The sequence below is a fragment of the Mastigoproctus giganteus genome, chromosome 5, assembly GCF_048544385.1.
Source record: "Mastigoproctus giganteus isolate SK-2022 chromosome 5, ASM4854438v1, whole genome shotgun sequence".
Lineage (NCBI taxonomy): Eukaryota > Metazoa > Arthropoda > Arachnida > Uropygi > Thelyphonidae > Mastigoproctus > Mastigoproctus giganteus.
This window is the reverse complement of record NC_143579.1, coordinates 72628249-72645806: the sequence shown is the minus strand read 5'-3', so window position 1 is coordinate 72645806 and position 17558 is coordinate 72628249. Positions and strand designations below refer to the sequence as shown.

Below are 17558 nucleotides of genomic sequence, written 5' to 3'. Positions count from 1 at the left end.
ACATTTATACTGTCAATGGTGGCTATACACTGTTGCAGTCTCATTAGTTTTAAGCTTGTAATGGAAAATGGCGAACTTATATGCGATTACGCTCTTTAAGTTCACTTTATAAACGACAAAATTAACAAAACAAATATAATCAGACAGTATCAAAAAGCGTCATATTTTCTATGAACTATAAATGACAAATTTAAAGGTGATTTATCTAATTTCATTATTTCATGCATTAATACCCCAAGTTTTTAGACTAAAATTTTAATGATCTTGTTTAGAATTAATACTATATTTTTTTCTCGTTTCAGGTGGTTCTATAGAAACTTCCCGTCTCACCATTAGTTCCAGGGATACTCCTTTATCGCTTAAATCTGTCTCCTTCGACATGGTTGACGAAAGCATTCAAGTCGATCTATCGGCAGACACAGTTACTTACGATTCTGACGATGACGTGGTGAGTCGAAAGCTTCGCATACCCAGGAACAAGAAAGGCCATCCCATTTATTCTAGAGAAGATATCAGAGAGCAGTATTGCATAACCAAGAAGGAAGAAGAAGTTCTGAACAGCGCACGATCCCTTCGACTATTTGGTTGTTTAACTAACCACGAAAGCAATCCCTGTACCAAGAATTCAATTTTATTTTCTTGCATGAAAAGAAAATCATCTAGCGAAGAAAATCTTTATAGACTCAACCAAGGGAAAGTTGGAAATGGCACTTGGAAAGCCAGTGAGGAAAAGCCACCGGAGGAGGAGGATCATGCTGTGTTTAGAGTAGGAAGTGGGGATGGTAGCGAAACTAGCGCCGAGGATGAATTTACAAAATCTGGCTTTCGGCAGAGACCAAAATCATTTTGTTACATCGATCCAAAGTCTCGTTTCAGTTTTGGTGACAGGGAAACGCCCGATTCTCCCCACAGTGTGGAACACTGGGAGAAAACGAAGGTGGAAAGTTGTTTCAGTATTGGAAGTACCAGCCAGTTGAGTATCGATATGGACAAACCGTTATCAGGAAAATGTGTTTCGAGACCTTCAAATTTAACGTTAGATCGGCACACGAAGCATCGCAATATCACCACTCTTCTCCCCAGCCACAGTGCCGATGAACTTAACGAAGTGTCACGGAGAAAAGACGGTAGTCAAGAACTGTTTGACGTTCGAGTCAGAAGGATAGCGAAGACCCCCGATGTATCTCTGGAAGACCGTCGTCAAAAACACGTGAGTTTTGATTCCACCTCTCTTGTTCGAAGTAACACTATTGGTGGAGGACTGGAAGATGTAGACACGGGACCTGTTGCCACCTCAACACCGCTTAACTACAAGAGACGCTATGTTCCTGGTTCGGAGAAAAACAGATCTCAAGAGAGATTGCTAGATAAAACTGTCCGTCCAGCTATCGATTATTCCGATAAACCTCTCTCCGCGAACGATATAGATTCATCCTTGTGTTCCGTGCATTCTAGATGTACTTTGACCTATAGGGCAAGGCGGTCTCTTACGAAGACACAGGCTACTCAGACCGAACTTACTTTTAAAGCTCGTTTCATTTTACCGGCATATTTAACTCTTTCACCTCGTGCTACGTCACAGCACCGTAAACGTACGAAAGAAGCTGCACACAGAAAGGCCCAGTTAATGAAAAGTCGTTCTACGTATGGATCATTAGGACACGAAGATAGCGATGATGAGATTATAGAAATAGATCTAATTAGCAAACAAAATCGTTTTATGAGACCTCCCAAACCATGGCAAGTTCCAGTGGAGCCTCTGGAAGAACAAGAAATCATTTTGACTAACAAACCTTTGGTTGGGCGGAATGAAGTTTTGATTGGTGATAAACGAACTAGCAGATTAACAGGAGGGGATGTTTTCAAACACGAACCACGCCTCGATGAAACCAGCGTTTCTTTAGGTAAGGTTGAATTATCCGAAAGCAAGCAACGTCAGGCAGAGATGTTTTCAGGAGAACCGAGAAGTGCTTTTGAGTTACGTCCTCATGAAAAGAGCCAAACGTTAGGAGTTCGTTTTAATGTCGCTTTTGATAAGAAAACTGAAAAATCCGAGTCGTTCTCAAAACAGTTGGTAAAAAGACATTCGTTTGATTCGCAGTTGCTCTATTCTAGAAGCGACACCTCATCTTTCATATCAGAATCATCAAAGGTTGATCCCACTCGATCTTCCGACAGCAAACCGTGTGTAAGATATGGAAATAAACTAATTTTACATGAATATTTAGCAGCGGAACGTTACCGGACTGAAAATGTGCAAGCGTTTCACAGTTCCAGACCTAACGTGTCAACTGATGCTGCAGAGGAAACCACAGCCGACGTCACGGATAGTTTAATGACTGATCACCAGTCCATGGAAGTTGCGAAGCAACGCAGAAAATACTTTATCGCAAGTCGTCAGTCGACCTCCAAATGTGTTACGAGTGGAAATAATGCAGATCGATTAACCTCTCCCGAAAGCGAGTCATCTAGCAGTTATTTTACGGAGCGGGAAACTTCCGGAAGCGACTTTTCTGTAAGCACTTCCCATCGTCAGAAAAGTCTATCTAGTAAAAGCGAAACAGAGGGAGAGGGAGAAGGAGAGGAAGTTAGTGAGAGTTCAGAGTATCTTACTGCCACCGAACACCTCCATACAGAGAAGGCTAAACAAGGAACTTTCTACTTTGGGGTGACTAAGAACGATTTGACAGACAACGGCCATACATCATTCGAGAGTGCTTCGTCTGCGAGTCTCTTCAGTTCCCCGTCTTCCAAAAGCAGCCACGCCAAGTCCTCCACTTCTCCAACAAATGACGTTAGTCTCGAGAAAAATGGAGATGTGAATGCCGTGTTGCTGGAGGAAACCGAAGATTTGTCTTTGGTTATCGACCTCGCAAAAGACTCATTAGAGACAGCGGAAGTCCATGAAGAGCACGAGGAAGATCAATCGTCGGATGAGTCTACTAAAAAAGAAACAGTCACTTCAGATTCGGAATATCCTCTGTCACCTGTTAACTCCTGCAGCGGACTGGTGCTCGACTTGGATCTCGCGGGTGATTGCACCCCGGTCTTCGATCACTCTCCTGAGCTATCTAGCATGCAAGAAGCTGAAACGGTGATCGAAATCCGTAGCGAAGAGACATCAGAAGAATTTCTAGAATCGATTAACGATTCACTATCCGCTGCGTTTAACGATGTTAACACGGACATGCCTCTGGAAACTTGTGGAAGCTGTAGTGGCTCGACCAGTCTCAGCGATGAATTATCCCGACTGTCGTACTACATAGGAATCGAAAAAAGACCTTCCGACGAACTGTCGACAGTTTCAGAAGTTTCAGAGGGAAGTAGTCAGGACGTTTCTTCGAGAAGTGGTGAGGTTGCTCGGGCTGAAGGTCACGGCAGCAGACACAGGCAACGACTGACCAGCAGTTCGTCTTCGGAATACATCTCGTCCGAAACGACAACGCTCAGTTTCGGTAGCAGTACCTCTGGCAGTTTTATTCCTGATAACATCTCGTTTGGTGATAGGGACAGCTACAGTAGCTTGAACGATGAGTTCTTGAACGGTGCTTTTTACGGCGAAAAGATTCAAGAGGAGAACAATGAGAATGAACGGCCGAAGAGTGATCCGGTTCTCATGTATGCGAGCAGTACAACAGATGGGGATGTTGACCTTTACTTAAAAGAAGACGACAAAGGCGATACTGATCACACGGAAGATATCAAACCCGAAATAGAGGAAGATAAAGGTGAGGTAACGATCGAAGATGTGGGAGAAGAATCTCAGGAAAAATACGACCCTGCGGAGAATTTGACTTCACCGATGGCGAAGCCCAAAGGTATCTATTCAGACAACCTGGCGGCCGACCCACAGTGTTCCCAGTGGCACGTAGAGGCTGTAGAAGTGAAAGATATCGACGTAGAGATAAACAGGCGTCCCGAAACTTTGCCAAAGATTGAGAAGTACGAACATACAGCTGAGAGGTGTCGAACGAAGTTGAAAAAGCTTCAGAGCGAGACAGAACAGCGGTTGCTTTGTACCTACTGCCGTGAGAAAATACAGAGGGGGTACTCAGCCGGCACAATGTACAGTAATGATAGACAGCATCCGAAACATTACGTGGAACGAGCTGATAATTCTCCATTTTCTTGGAGGTATCGTGAACTTGATAGGGCAACGAGGGAGTTAAGTGATGTGCTTGGGGCTTCGTCTACATCAGGATGCCCTCTTGTAGGTGCATGTTCGAGGTGGGGAAATGGTGTTACGGCTGCTTCTGCTGTCGAAGGGGACATTTATAGTGAAGAAGATGAAGATGCTGGTATGTATACGTTTTGCATCTCATTCTTGTCGAATCCACTTGTATGAATATTTAATGTTCTCTGTTATAAAAACTTCCATAGTTTTGATGGTTTTTATGTACGCCATCGCAGAATTCAAATACAAACCTTACCGAGAAGCGCTTTTGTCTAACACGTAACTTTACGTGACTAACTGCGCTTTATCTGTAATGACATCAAATGACTAATGACGTGGTTATAATTAAACTTTCTTTTCTTACTTTTAAGATGCTTACCGACTCTTTATGCTACTTAAACGCATCTAAAGTGCTGCAGGATATTGAAATGACTTTTAACATTAATGGAAAGAAAAATAAATTTCAAAGTTGATTTTGTAAAATGCATTATCTAAAGAAGTTCTTATTTTACATCAAATATCCAAATTTTTCTACCTATTAATGGACTTCGATGTCTGTTTTTCAAAATGTGTTATATTCATCTTTATTCATAACATCCCTCTAATACATGCATATCAATGGAACTTTGCATATATTCTGTTTATGTTAAGTCATTTACTTTTTGGCTCCTTCACAATACCTTTATCTAGTTTGTATAGCATCAAATGTCCCACGTGCTGCGAATATTAATTTATTGTAATCTAAGAAAATCCTTAGGGTCGTCCTTTCTCCTTTAAATTTTTGTTCGTGGAATTACTTACTGGAAAATAATGTGAAACTGAAAGAACGCTCTAAATAAAGTACTTTAACTGTAAATTAACGGATCCAACAATCTTAAAAGTTCGTGAAAACTAATGCTGTGATCCTATATTTAACTAGAACAAGGCAATTTTGTTAAGAAAATCGATCAATAGACGGAAAGTGCATTAGCACACAAAGCTGGTAATCCCGACATTCTTTTATGTGTCACGCCTTGCAGCATCCTTTGCAAGATACACCATTTCTCGTAAAAGACCAAATTTGAACCACCATTTTAGTTTCTGAAGCCAATAAAGCTATACAGTATTGCATTTATCTCCGTTTTAAAAAGAAGAGTAGTTAGCGTTATACCTACTGCAGTGCACTTTACGACAAAAGCTTTAAATTATGCATAAAGTAATTTGATATTTAAATTAAATCAGATTATTGAAATATAAGCGAACGTAATACAACAATAACTCTTGTATATTCCTGACATTTCATATAATATGCTTTAATTTTTATCTTATATTGTTACTATCAAAAAACAAATATCTTCCATACGTCCACGACAGTAAGTACAACGGCTTGAATTATGAATTATGTAACGAAATAATTCATAATTCAAAAGCTTAGTGTCAGTTCGTTGAAAACCCAGCAAGTTAATAAAGTTCTATTAACTCAGTGTAAGATCACATTAGATATCACTAGGCTTAAACGTCAAATATTTCGGGACTAATGTATAGAAATAGTAAGTTGCATTTATTAGAGTTTCATCTAGTAAAAACAGACATAAGTTACTGTACATGCAACGCTTTAAATCTTTTTGTAGTGAAACCACTGGCATATTGATCCTGTTGTATTTCATCATGTATTGTTATTATTTGAGGGGCTGAAAACAAAAGGGCGTAAGCCAGTTTTCCTATTAATCGACAGATCACCTAGGTTATAGTAAAACCTTTGTTTTATCATATATCAAAACACCCATTTATTGTCGATGAAACTAAACTTTTCAAAGAATTTCAAGTTAACGAGAGAGATAAGAGAAAGAATATAATGGAAAAACTGGCTAGAAATTCAATGGATTCGCTTTGAACTTTCAGACCACAACACATGCTCTATAAAGCCACCCTAAATGTGAAGGGCCTTGCAGATGATAGCTATAAGTCAGCTGCCATCTGTTTGAAAAAATTTCCTGTTATGTTGTAAAGAACGTTCTCATATCCTTTATATTTGTAAAAAATATATTTAGTAAAAATTTTACAAATCAGTATTTTTGATTCCTTAATACAGCCTCAGCAGATAGCAAAGTGGTTAAAATTGTTGTTTTTCATAAGCAGAAAAATCTGTAGAAATAAGAATTTCTTGACCGGAAGAAAACTTTTTATAGGCGTTTGTTTTCACACAATGGGCAAGTTATTTGCCTCGGGTTAACACTTAAACTGCACAAACGCAATATCACACTAAAGTTCTGGAGCCGCCCTATATAAGATACTATACATGTCTACATACATGCCTCGGGCCCAACTTTGAATGGCTTTTCATCCTGCAAAACTGGTAATCGATTAAAACGCACGCAGTTAACAGATATGATATAGTAGTCTTAGCAGCGTTAATGAAATTTAGCAAAACGAACCACTTCATAAGTTTTTCCATTATGATAATGCATGATTTGTTTAATGCTGCCTTTTCAATTTGTTATTTAGAGAGTTTGTAATTTTTTTTAAGGTTTTAAATTTCTTACTTCCACTGTTGATATAATAATATGGCGTTTTTGTAATTGGAGCCATCAAAGAAATTACTTTTTGTTTTCCATTAACAAATATTCGCTGTTCTGGAAGGCACTAGTTCTTTCGATGTCCCTGGTAATTCGAACTGCCACGAATATCTTGTGACATACATGAAACTGTTTTCTCTCTCTAAAGTTTGAAAATTACACTGCTTGCAAATGAAACATGATCTTCAAGAAAATCTTCTTGCAAATGAAACAATCTTCGAGAAAATTATTTCATTGCATTTGAGTTCTTGTGGGTAGCACAGCTGGTAGAATCGCTGCACTCCCCACACCGTGGGAAAAGACCCAAGTTCGAGTCCCATCCATGACACGCGGAATTTTTATGCGCCTTTTTCACAACGTGGCCGAGTTAGTCGGTCTCAGGCGAGGGTAGCATAGCTTTTTCTCCCGGAAACTCGGATTTTTCGTCCAGCAAACCGAAAATAGACCATAGAACAAACAATTTACAAACAGTATATACGGAGCAATATGGCCTTAGTCCCTGATGCTGGCGCATTATAGCCTTAGTTGCTAATGTGCCAATAAAATTCAAATCAAATCAAGTCCCTGATGCTCCTAAAACCGTACTACAACAACATTGCATTTGATTATTAAAATGAAAAATGATAGTTATTTATTCCTGTTTTTGTAATCTCTCTCTCGATCCTTGAAATAAATTGGTGATTGCGTTTGTAGCCTACTTTTATTACATTCCTCAAATTTCTTCATGTATTGATATACCGTGATATTTCGCAGCCCTGTTTGTTTCCTTCATCTATATCAAAATAACTTCCTTAGAGGCCACAGAAAAAGTTTCTTATAAGCAAGTATCTGGAATATGTTACTAGATGTAGCAAAACGAAATTGAAGTGATGGTTTGATAGCTCTTGTAACATCATCGAATATTATTAAAGTCTGTAGTGTCGTTGGTCAAGAGCCTGGTTTCTATCTTTCTTGGCGCATAGTTATACTGTTCTCTACTAGAAAGCCCTGTAAATCTATCATTATGATTTCCTAAGTTCTGGCATAGTTCGAGGAACACAATTTCTTTCAGATACATGAGTTGATACGCTACGGAATGTTTTAAGACGTTTTGTTCTTTCTTTAGAGTAATTCTAAACTCTCATCTTAATTTCTTTTTCTTCTAGAAAAAGAAAAGCGAAGCCTGCTGATGAACGGAGAGCTTTGGGAAGGGTGAGGGTGTCTAATGGCATCAAGTGAACAAAATGTAGAGCGCAGTTTACAATATAGATTTCAAAGTGCAGACGTGTCACTACAGCATCTGAAGAAAGACAAATGACCGTGGGTGATGGCCATTGGACTTATGGATTAGAAATGTCAAACAGGACATTTTAAATTGCCCTATGATTGGAAATTCTTTCGTTTTCATGTAGGCCAATGCTTTTCTGCACGATTAGTTTGGGTGAAGATTCAATACAAGCTCAAGGAATCGCTTACATGATTAGGCTAACACCACCATGATTTTTAACCGCCTAGAACCGGAGTAGGCTCTTCTTACAAAGATCGAGTGCAACCGTTCGCTCTCTGCTCCTGTCCAAAAATTTTCAAAATCTTATTTATGCGTGCTCTTCTGCAAGAGAAACCTTGATGATTGGTAGTTAGGACTGATCTATTTCCTTAGTAGTGTGTTTTAGTTCCCTTCGTTGACTCAGCTAAACCTGTTATTTCCGTTTTTTTTATTAATAATTAATTAAAATATTAATACTCGCATGAAATGCAGATTCGATTGTTTTCTCTCACTGAACTGCAGCCACAGATAGGCTGTGGCCTTTAGCATTAATGGAATCTTAAATGTATGTACATATATTCGTACCCATCAGTCATTTTGCCTGTAACGCACACTCGTATTCTCACTGAACTGCACCCTAGTATATGATTTCTAAAAAGGATATATCTAAGAAATACATTTTGAAAAAGCAGCTACTGTGGAGGAAACAGCTTTATTCTTAAATAGTAAAACAAGTTAAGCAACCTGTCCGAAATGCTAACGGGCAAATGAAGGCAGTCTAAAAGAATGATACATGTGACTTAAAAACGTTTCGTGTGTGGTAGAGTACACTTCATTACTGAGAAAAAGTTGCATGAAACACAAGCAAACATAACAAATTCCGTTAAACACTTAACCTTGTTAAATTATGAAATATTATGAAGAACGTTAGCATTAATGGAATCTTAAATGTATGTACAGATGTTTGTTGTACCCATTAGTAATTTTGCCTGTAAAGCACACTTTCCGTTCCCCACATAAAGGCGCCTCCGTAGCCAGGTGGGCAGGAGCAGCAGTGCGTAGCACACGCTTCTTGATTAGACCGGGGTTCGAGCCCGTGACCACCAAATACGGAGGATGCGGAAAGGTCAGAGAATGACCACCGCATATCCCCGGAGCAATATGGCCTTAGTTGCTAATGTTCATAAAAACCAAATAACAAACAAACATCCCCCCATTAAGCTCGTTTTTTTTTTTTTTCGTATAAAGCTCAGATAGCCTGGTGCCACTACTTTGTGAGCAACTCGCGTAATCAGATTTGCTAAATGACATTGCACTTGATCGAAATTGAAGTGCGACGGTCTTTCCGTTTTCCTCATTTCTGCTATCTTTCAAACTAATTTCCATCCTATCGCGTATGTTATGATTAAAAGAGGATGACCAATCGATCACTCATTTTGTACTCCACTTCTGCGTGGAAATTCTAAAGTTAACCGCACATGCTTCTAATTAATTTCTGTGTTGACACAGTAGAATAGTTGATTGCTTTTAAGGTCTTCGCAACGATGTGTTAGGAGACAAAATTAGAATGGAGAAATGAATTTAAAGATTTTCATGGCTTACCACATCCTTAATCGACTATTAAATGGCATTCGACCATTTGGGTAAATTTAAGCCTTTCGGTAATCCATTTTTTTAATCCGATATTTGCAAGGCAAATATCAGTTGGATTGAGTTTTTTTGGATTTGCGCCAAGGCAACTAAGATCATGAGAAGTCACTATATTGTCTGTAGCCTGCGTGTATTCATTCCGTGGTCGGTTTGTCTTTCTTGGATGAAACTGCTACTATGAAAAAAATCACAATTCCTTCCATTGAGACAGGATTCGAACTCACATATTTTGCATACGTTATAGAAAGGCGGTGATTACAACCATCGTACTACCTTCTTTGACTAAACATATCAGAAGAGGATTTGCTGAATCAAAATAAACTTCATTACATCACTTAAGATGGCATTAAAAGAATTAGATTTGTTTTTTTTAGTTTTATCAACGCCCTCGACCTCCATATTCATTAACAACACAATTCCTTCTCAACTGAAACAAAAGCGTTCGAAAAAATAATAAAGGTAGGCTGTGTTTCTGAAATATTATTCAGATGCCATTAGACACCACTAGTCTAATTTTGTCTATTTATTCAGGATACAATTGCATCGGCAGCTATGATATCTAATACATATTGAAAAATGAATTTTTCTTTTGGTTTTTGCCTTTCTTGCGTATGTATAAGTTGTAACTGGATTGCTTTTCACTTTTTTTTTTTGCTAAAGCAGCTGGATTACAAACCTTATATCTCCATCTGAGACTCAGCCTCTCGAGAAAAAGGCCATGAAATGAAAATAAATTGGTATGCAATTAATGAGTTTAGAGTAATAGACCTTGAAAAGACATGACTAAATGTTTCTAACAATTTCTGGCCGGAATTATGCAGAAGAGGAACTTGAGCGCTCTGAACAATCAATACTAGACTACAAATTACAATAATATCAGTTTGTTTAGCGGTTATGCTTTGTCTGGTCCTGTTTTAAACTGTCTATAAGTTATTTTCTTATTGTAGGGAGTAATGATGATTAAGAAAGTGTCCTTTAATCAAATATGGCTATTAAAGAAAATTGAGCAGTTTAATATTGATTATCTCCTGTACTCTAACGAATTTCCTAAATTAAAGTAATGACTAACGCAAACTGACCTTCTTAAGAGGTCACACCCATCTTTCTTAAAAGGTCATGTGGTACTTATCCGTACTTGAAAAACTGGATTTGAGTGAGAAAAAGCCTCTGATTTCGTAGGTATATTTTTCAGCAGGAAGTGCGTCTGTCGAATATTCGGAGATTGGTGTGGTTTTTTACGATGATGACTCTCACACCTTCAAATCCTCACGATAATCACTCTCTCTGGTACGGCGTTGTCTGTGATTTCGAACTGAACTGTGGGAAGTGGAACAGGAATGCAGATCGTGAGTTTTCTCCATTCCTGAAGAGATACAGTCTATATTTTGTCTTAAAACTGCTTTTCCCGTGGCCACCGAGAACTTCTTAATATTGAGACCAGATAGTGGCCATCCTGGAATGTAGCTCTTGGCCAACCTCTAACTTTTCAAGACACTGCTTCTGCCTCTTGAATTTATTTACCATCCATTCTTTGCGCATTTAAGCTTTAGCCACCTCAGATTGCGGTTTTCTTGTCAATAGCGTCCCCTGTGAATCTTCCAAACTTACATTCTTCAAAAGATAATTTAATCAGATATGTTCCGTATGCATTATATTAGAAATGAGTGGTGCTGTGGTTATGCATTCTTTACGATCTGCATGAGTTGTATTTTCAGAGCTTAAAATCGTGATGCAATGCCGAACTTCATATAAAAATTTACTCAAGCAGGTTTTGGGTTAAAAAAAAAAAACAACAAGATTATATCTTAAATTTTGTGCATCAGAGGATTTTCAGAATGCTATTTAAGATGTTAGTTTCTATCAATTTTTATTCCTGGTTCACAAGATGAATCTTAACGCGAAGAATATAGCAAATATAACTGAATTACTTTCAGTAGTGGTGAAGATAATCAGAAAAATTTAACTTAAATATTTTTGTTTGTTGTGTGGGTCCGAGTTCAATTTCGAGCAGTGATGACAGGAACATATGAACGCTGTTCAAGCGTGAATTTAATTTTTATCAAGCCTAGTAAAAACTATTTTTTCCTTCCACAACTTGATTTTCCATCACCTATCCAAATTTATAGACCCTACGCCTTAGGGCAGTAGTTGTCTTGGCGTAAAGTATTATTAAAAGTTTTTTATTTTTAAAATTTATGAAAAAAATGGCCATCTCCACTGATAGGCCAATCTTTATCTTGAATATTTAGCGAAATCTTTAGAATATACACACAATTGCTGAATGCATTAGTCTTCCGCTATCAGTAATGCAGAATCTAATTAACTTTACTGAGGGATTCGAGGCAAAAAACAAAAAAAAAAAATATATAAAAATGCATTAAAACCAAAAACGATGATAGAAAGAAAATATAAAAAGCATAATCATGAGAGAAAAAAAGTAAAATAACACCTGCGGCCAATTTATCTTACAATTAAAGAAATTACTTAAACGGTGAAATTGTCTGTATTTAAGGAAAACAAAAGATTCTCAGCGAAGGTGGGGATAGTAAACTGGATTGGAAGGAAAAAATCTAGCAAAGAGTATAAATTTAATCACTGATCGTTCTGTTTGGGTAGATTTAAATGTTATCTTGCCTTTCGCGAATAAAAACTACTTTTGTTTTGTGAATATTAAACTTCAGATGTCTTTCCATAAAAAGTAAGAAAGATAAACGTATCAGGAGGGCTGCTAAAATTTAGATTCTGAACAGAAGATCGCAGATGGCGCTCTGATTTTTACAGACTGTACTATAAGTAGCTTTTCTGTATAAGCAGTCACTAGCAGATCAGAAAAGTTCTTAATTTTAAAATCCGAAAGAATTGCTAACGTAATCAGTTCGTTTCTCAATGATGGCAACACAATACTTGATAATCACCAATACAACTATAGCTCACTATCAACGCGTTTATACATTTCTTTCTACTTTCAGCAGAATAAACAACCTTTCAGAAAAGTAATTAATATTCACCGCAACGACAGAAAGAGATAAAATGGGTGTTTAATGGTATGGGTAAATATACGGAAGTAAAATGTTGGCTGAGGGCCAGCTTGTTTATGCGTGTTATGTTTTATAATTAATTCTGTCCTTTGGTGTGTAACTTTTTCGCATTTGAAGTATTATTTTTGAACTTTAATTTTCTGCAATGTGTCTAAATAGAAAATCTCTCTCTTTTGAATATGCAATGGCTATACAAAACTAGAAATACTGGCTTATTTACCACCATCACCCATTCGGCATAAGCCCTCTGGATATCGCTAATCATAAGTGCATCATTAGTGTTTGAGAAAAATAGATTAATCAATTAAGCTTTTGACTATTGATGATCGCCAACATTTATGTTATTCAATTATCTTATTTTTTACTTCTGTTTGGTAATTTCAGAATCCAACTGATCTTTCTTATTTATCCACATTTCCAACATTATCTCTACGTGCCAAATTACATTTTCCTTTTATTTTATCCGTTCGCAGTTTAATGAGATATTCGTGTGTGTTTTTAGCCTAGGAAAGAAAATAATTCAGGCGATTAAATAAGCAGAAAATTCGTGTTTCTGAAATTGCTTCATCACTCCACACATTCTCTTGACTATGCAACTAGCAATTAGATGGCAAAAATATGTGGGTAATTTTTCTGCTGTTGGAACCTGACGTGTTTTATGGAGTTATTTTCTCACCGAAGTTGCGTGTAATTATCTACCTTATGCTATTTAGTGATTTCTTCAATAACTTTTATCCGTTATTTAATATTGTAGCTTGTTCGTGTGCAATCAGCTGGAATTATGAACACAGCTTCGCTGCGGTTTGTGTTTATATAAAAACGATATAAAGGGAAATAATATATGGGATGTAGAATGAAACGAAGTCCTGATTAAGCAGCGTGGCAGCATTCTGTAATGATGCTAAAGGTAGTGGCATTAATTATGTAGCGATATGAACTTTTGTTGTTAAAATGCAATTAATGAATATTCTCACAAAGACAATAGAGCTTTTTGCTTTTTGTTCTCATTTTCGTATATATTTAATCATGCGCTTGTCTGATGATTTGTTTTTGTCACTATTTCAAGCCAGAGATTAATGAGATCTGCTTGACGCCACCCTGGTTCTGACCTTTAGCATATTAATCATTACTGTTAACGGATAATTTCTGGCCTTAAACCATCCACTGAAGATGCTTGGTTGATATTTAGACAAAAAAAGGTCCTTTATGTGTGTACATTTCGGCTATACAGGAAAGATAAGTGATTTGCGTGACATTTAAAAGAAATCCTGAAATATAAAAATATCTTTCCATATTAGGATGCAAAGTTTGCTTAAACTACATTACATAAATTATTGATCACTTTTTATTTTTATCGACTTGGAAGATTTCGAATACTGGATCTCTTTTAACCTCAATGAAGATTTTCTCACATATTTGTTTTACAAATCTGGGTTGGATTCTAATTAAGTTACCTCACCTAATTAGATAAATGATCCAGCTGCAATGACAGTTTGAGAAGACATTTTTGTTGCTGAAAAGTTCTTTACTCTTTGCCATTATATATTTTAAAAATTAAGTTTTTTTATGATTTCGATTTCACATTTCTATTTCTTCTCTAAGACTTATATTTGGTTAAGCGGTCTGCTAATAAAAATGGGTAATTAAAAATATTCATGCGAAATATTAAAAGAAACTCAAAAACCATATTAATTATGAAATATTAAGATCAGAGAGTGAAAGCTTACAACTAAAATTTCACAATAATATATATTTTTCATTAAAAGTTGTATCATCTTAAGTCATTTTGGCATATTATTAATGATAAGTACGATGGACATTTGAAAAGGTCATGGTCTGAGTATAAAAGGTTTATTAAAGGAGGCTGGTAACAGGTTACTTTCAACATAGTCTCCTTTGGAATCGATATACTTTTCCGCAGTTGATTCCAGCTGCGAAAAAAGTTTACTCTTGAATCTCCAGGAATGCATACACTGCAGCAAGGACGTCACTGTTGGCGAGAAAATGGATGCCAGCCAGGTATTTTTTCGAAATAGGTGATAGTCCGATGGTGTTCGATCTGGTGAATATAGAGTCTAAGATTTCAAAGCCACACTCATGCAGTGGAGCCATGGCAGTGACAGACTTGTAAGCAGGCGCTTTGTCCTAGTGTAGCAAGACTTTTGCTGAGTTTACTCTGCATAATATGCTTCTGTGACCGTCTAGCCTTTCTGAAGCTAATCCACTAGCAACACTCCATCAGGTTTCCAAAACACCGATGCCATCACCTTTCTAGCAGACGAAATCGACTTGGCTTTCTTTGGAGGAAGCGAGGAGCTGCGTTTACAATGTTTGGATTGCTCCTTTGTCTATGGCTAAAAGTGATGGATCCACATCTCATCAATAATAAGAAACCTTGCAAGGAAATTTCGTGGATCTGCTTGAAAACGATGCAAATATTCACTTGACTTGACAACTTTTGTGCGTTTTTGATCTGCTGTCACTCTGGGATCCATCGTTTTGATACCTTCCTCACAGCGAGAACTTCTGTTATTGTGTGGTACATACGTTCAGATGAGATGCCTGAGACACTGGCAATGTACCGAACTGTCACTGAGCTATCACTCATCGCCACACCATAAACACTGTCAACAACTTCTGGAGTGATGGACGTTGCCGGCTTTTCACAGTGTGGGTAATCTTCCATGCTCTCTCTCTCTCCCTCGTTTAAATTCTGCTGCCCACTTCTTAACCCTGGAACAGAAAAGGAAATCCACCAACGTTGTAACCATATCCTCATGAATTGCCTTTAGTTCCTTCCCCTCCCCCCAATGATTGGATGACTGCACGGTGTCTTATTTGTCCATCTTTCCTCATTCACACAACTTCATTGACTGAATTCAGGACCTGCAATTAAAAAAAGACATTATTGAAGCTGCATGAAACTTGGTGGGTTATTATTTTAAGTTAAGTATAGAAATGTTTAACACTCTAGCCCTATCCTTTCATACTCGGGCCACGAACTTTTCAAACGCTAGTCATAAGTAATCTAAGTTATTTTAAATGTTTATCTTTAACATTCATCATCATATTTTTATATTAATCCATACATTAATACAAAATAAGGCTATTTGCTCAACTTACTGAATTATGTCCATTTTCATATGCCAACAAAAGTAATAATGGCAGGAATTACTATTTAATTTCTCTTTTAGAATGAACTGGAGCGTTTTTAATCTATGTTTAAGGTATTAAATATGATTGATGAGCAATCGTTCTGAAATTTTCATGTCACACAGACCGAAGTGAGGGAATTAGTTAGCAGAGCGAAACTGATAAACATCTCTGGGCAAGCGCTAAAGCAAAAGTGCCATTCCATATCAGTCTGCCATAGAGGTTAGCACAGTAGTTGCGATCTGTCTTTCCGTGTCATGTGGAAAAAGTCTATTCCTAAATCCCTTCTTGATGGCAGGAAATCTTGTGGGTTTTTTACGCACAGTGGCTTAGTTAGTCGGCCTCGGATGAGAGTTGCATGGATTTTGCTTACTGATACTCGGAATTTTCAGTCAAACCAATACACACGTCGTTTACGTGTTCAAACATATTCCATAGATTTCTTTTCATCAGTGCTAATTCTAAAAAACTCAACCTTACAATCTTAGTTCTTGCCGAGTATAGATGTTTTTCCATTTTACCAAGTTTCAACTAACCTCCCTCGCCTCTTTTGACCTGATGATAGAATTCCAAAGGGAAAGCAGAAACGCCCACCTTAACTGAGCACATTTCGTTCAGCACTTAACAAGTATGCCATTAAGTAGAATTATTCCTGCTGAGAGGCCAGCCAGTCTTTTTTCCACGGCTGCTTTAACTTCTTCATTGGAATCATATTTTTTGCCTCTGTAGATGTACTGTCTTTAAGAGCAAAAAAAAAGTCGTGTTGCTAAACCTGAACTATAGGAAGGATATAAAATATCTTCATATTCCACAGAAGAATTGATTTTTAGTTTGTCTTGTGTTTGTCTTTAGTCCCTCGTTTCAAAAAAAATCGGTATGGATAACGTCCATAGAATCCTATTTTTAAAAACCTTTTTTTGGACATGGCTATGTTTTATGGCAAAATTTCGTGAATAGTCTTCACTTTTCCTCATCATAGTTATTGATTCAGGATTCATTTAGTTTCCGACGGGTCTAACACTTTCAGCAGTAAGAAACTTAACTGCAAATTCTTTGAACCTCTTGTTCAAAGAAGCTTCCATTTTAAACAGTGTAACTTAAGATAAATAAACACAAATTTTACTGAAACCATTAGCCAATGGAGAACCAAACTGTAATTTCTGCGCTACCGCTGGTGATGAGTCTATGAACTAAAGCGCATTACTTTTCATTCCACCAACATGTATTGATTGACTGGTTGATAGATGAAAACATACCTCAAACTTCTAAAATAAACTAATTAAATGCAGAAATAATGTAGTTTATTTAAATTATTTATTACGAATCACGTGGATATCTTTTTTCACAAGATATTTAAAAGATTAACTGCATTAAATTTGGGGTTCTTCTCCTTGTATTTTTTTTTATGAAATAAAAATATTTTTTAGTAATGGACTTCCTAATTCCTTTTATAAACACGTACATGAGCTTCCTCTGTAAAGATGCTCATGTACTCGCTGATCACTTTGTTGCTTGCTATCGAAGTTTTACTGTCTTTAAAGAAGCCTTATCTTGTCAGGGAATTCATCTTCGTAGTGACTCCAAGCTGAACATTTCCAGATCACATTGTCTTACTGAAGAACGAATACATCCCATGTTATTTTCAGTGCCGATTCTGTAGCCTTAAAAAAAAAACTTGAATGATGATTTCAAAAACTTTGTTCGTTCACACAACGACCTCTGATCCTTTCTCTCATTATTCC

The 17558-nt window shown here is 37.1% G+C and overlaps 1 protein-coding gene across 1 annotated transcript in view; it reads left to right on the top strand.

Annotated features, from left to right (window-relative positions):
* Nucleotides 1-318: 318 nt before the first annotated feature.
* LOC150085484 (uncharacterized) overlaps nt 319-17558 on the top strand; it is an 86744-nt gene continuing 69504 nt past the window's right edge. The window contains exon 1 of the mRNA XM_090374065.1: nt 319-4298. Within this exon, the coding sequence (XP_090230191.1) occupies nt 380-4298 (3919 nt within the window). The 5' untranslated portion in view covers nt 319-379. The remainder of the gene's footprint in view (nt 4299-17558) is intronic.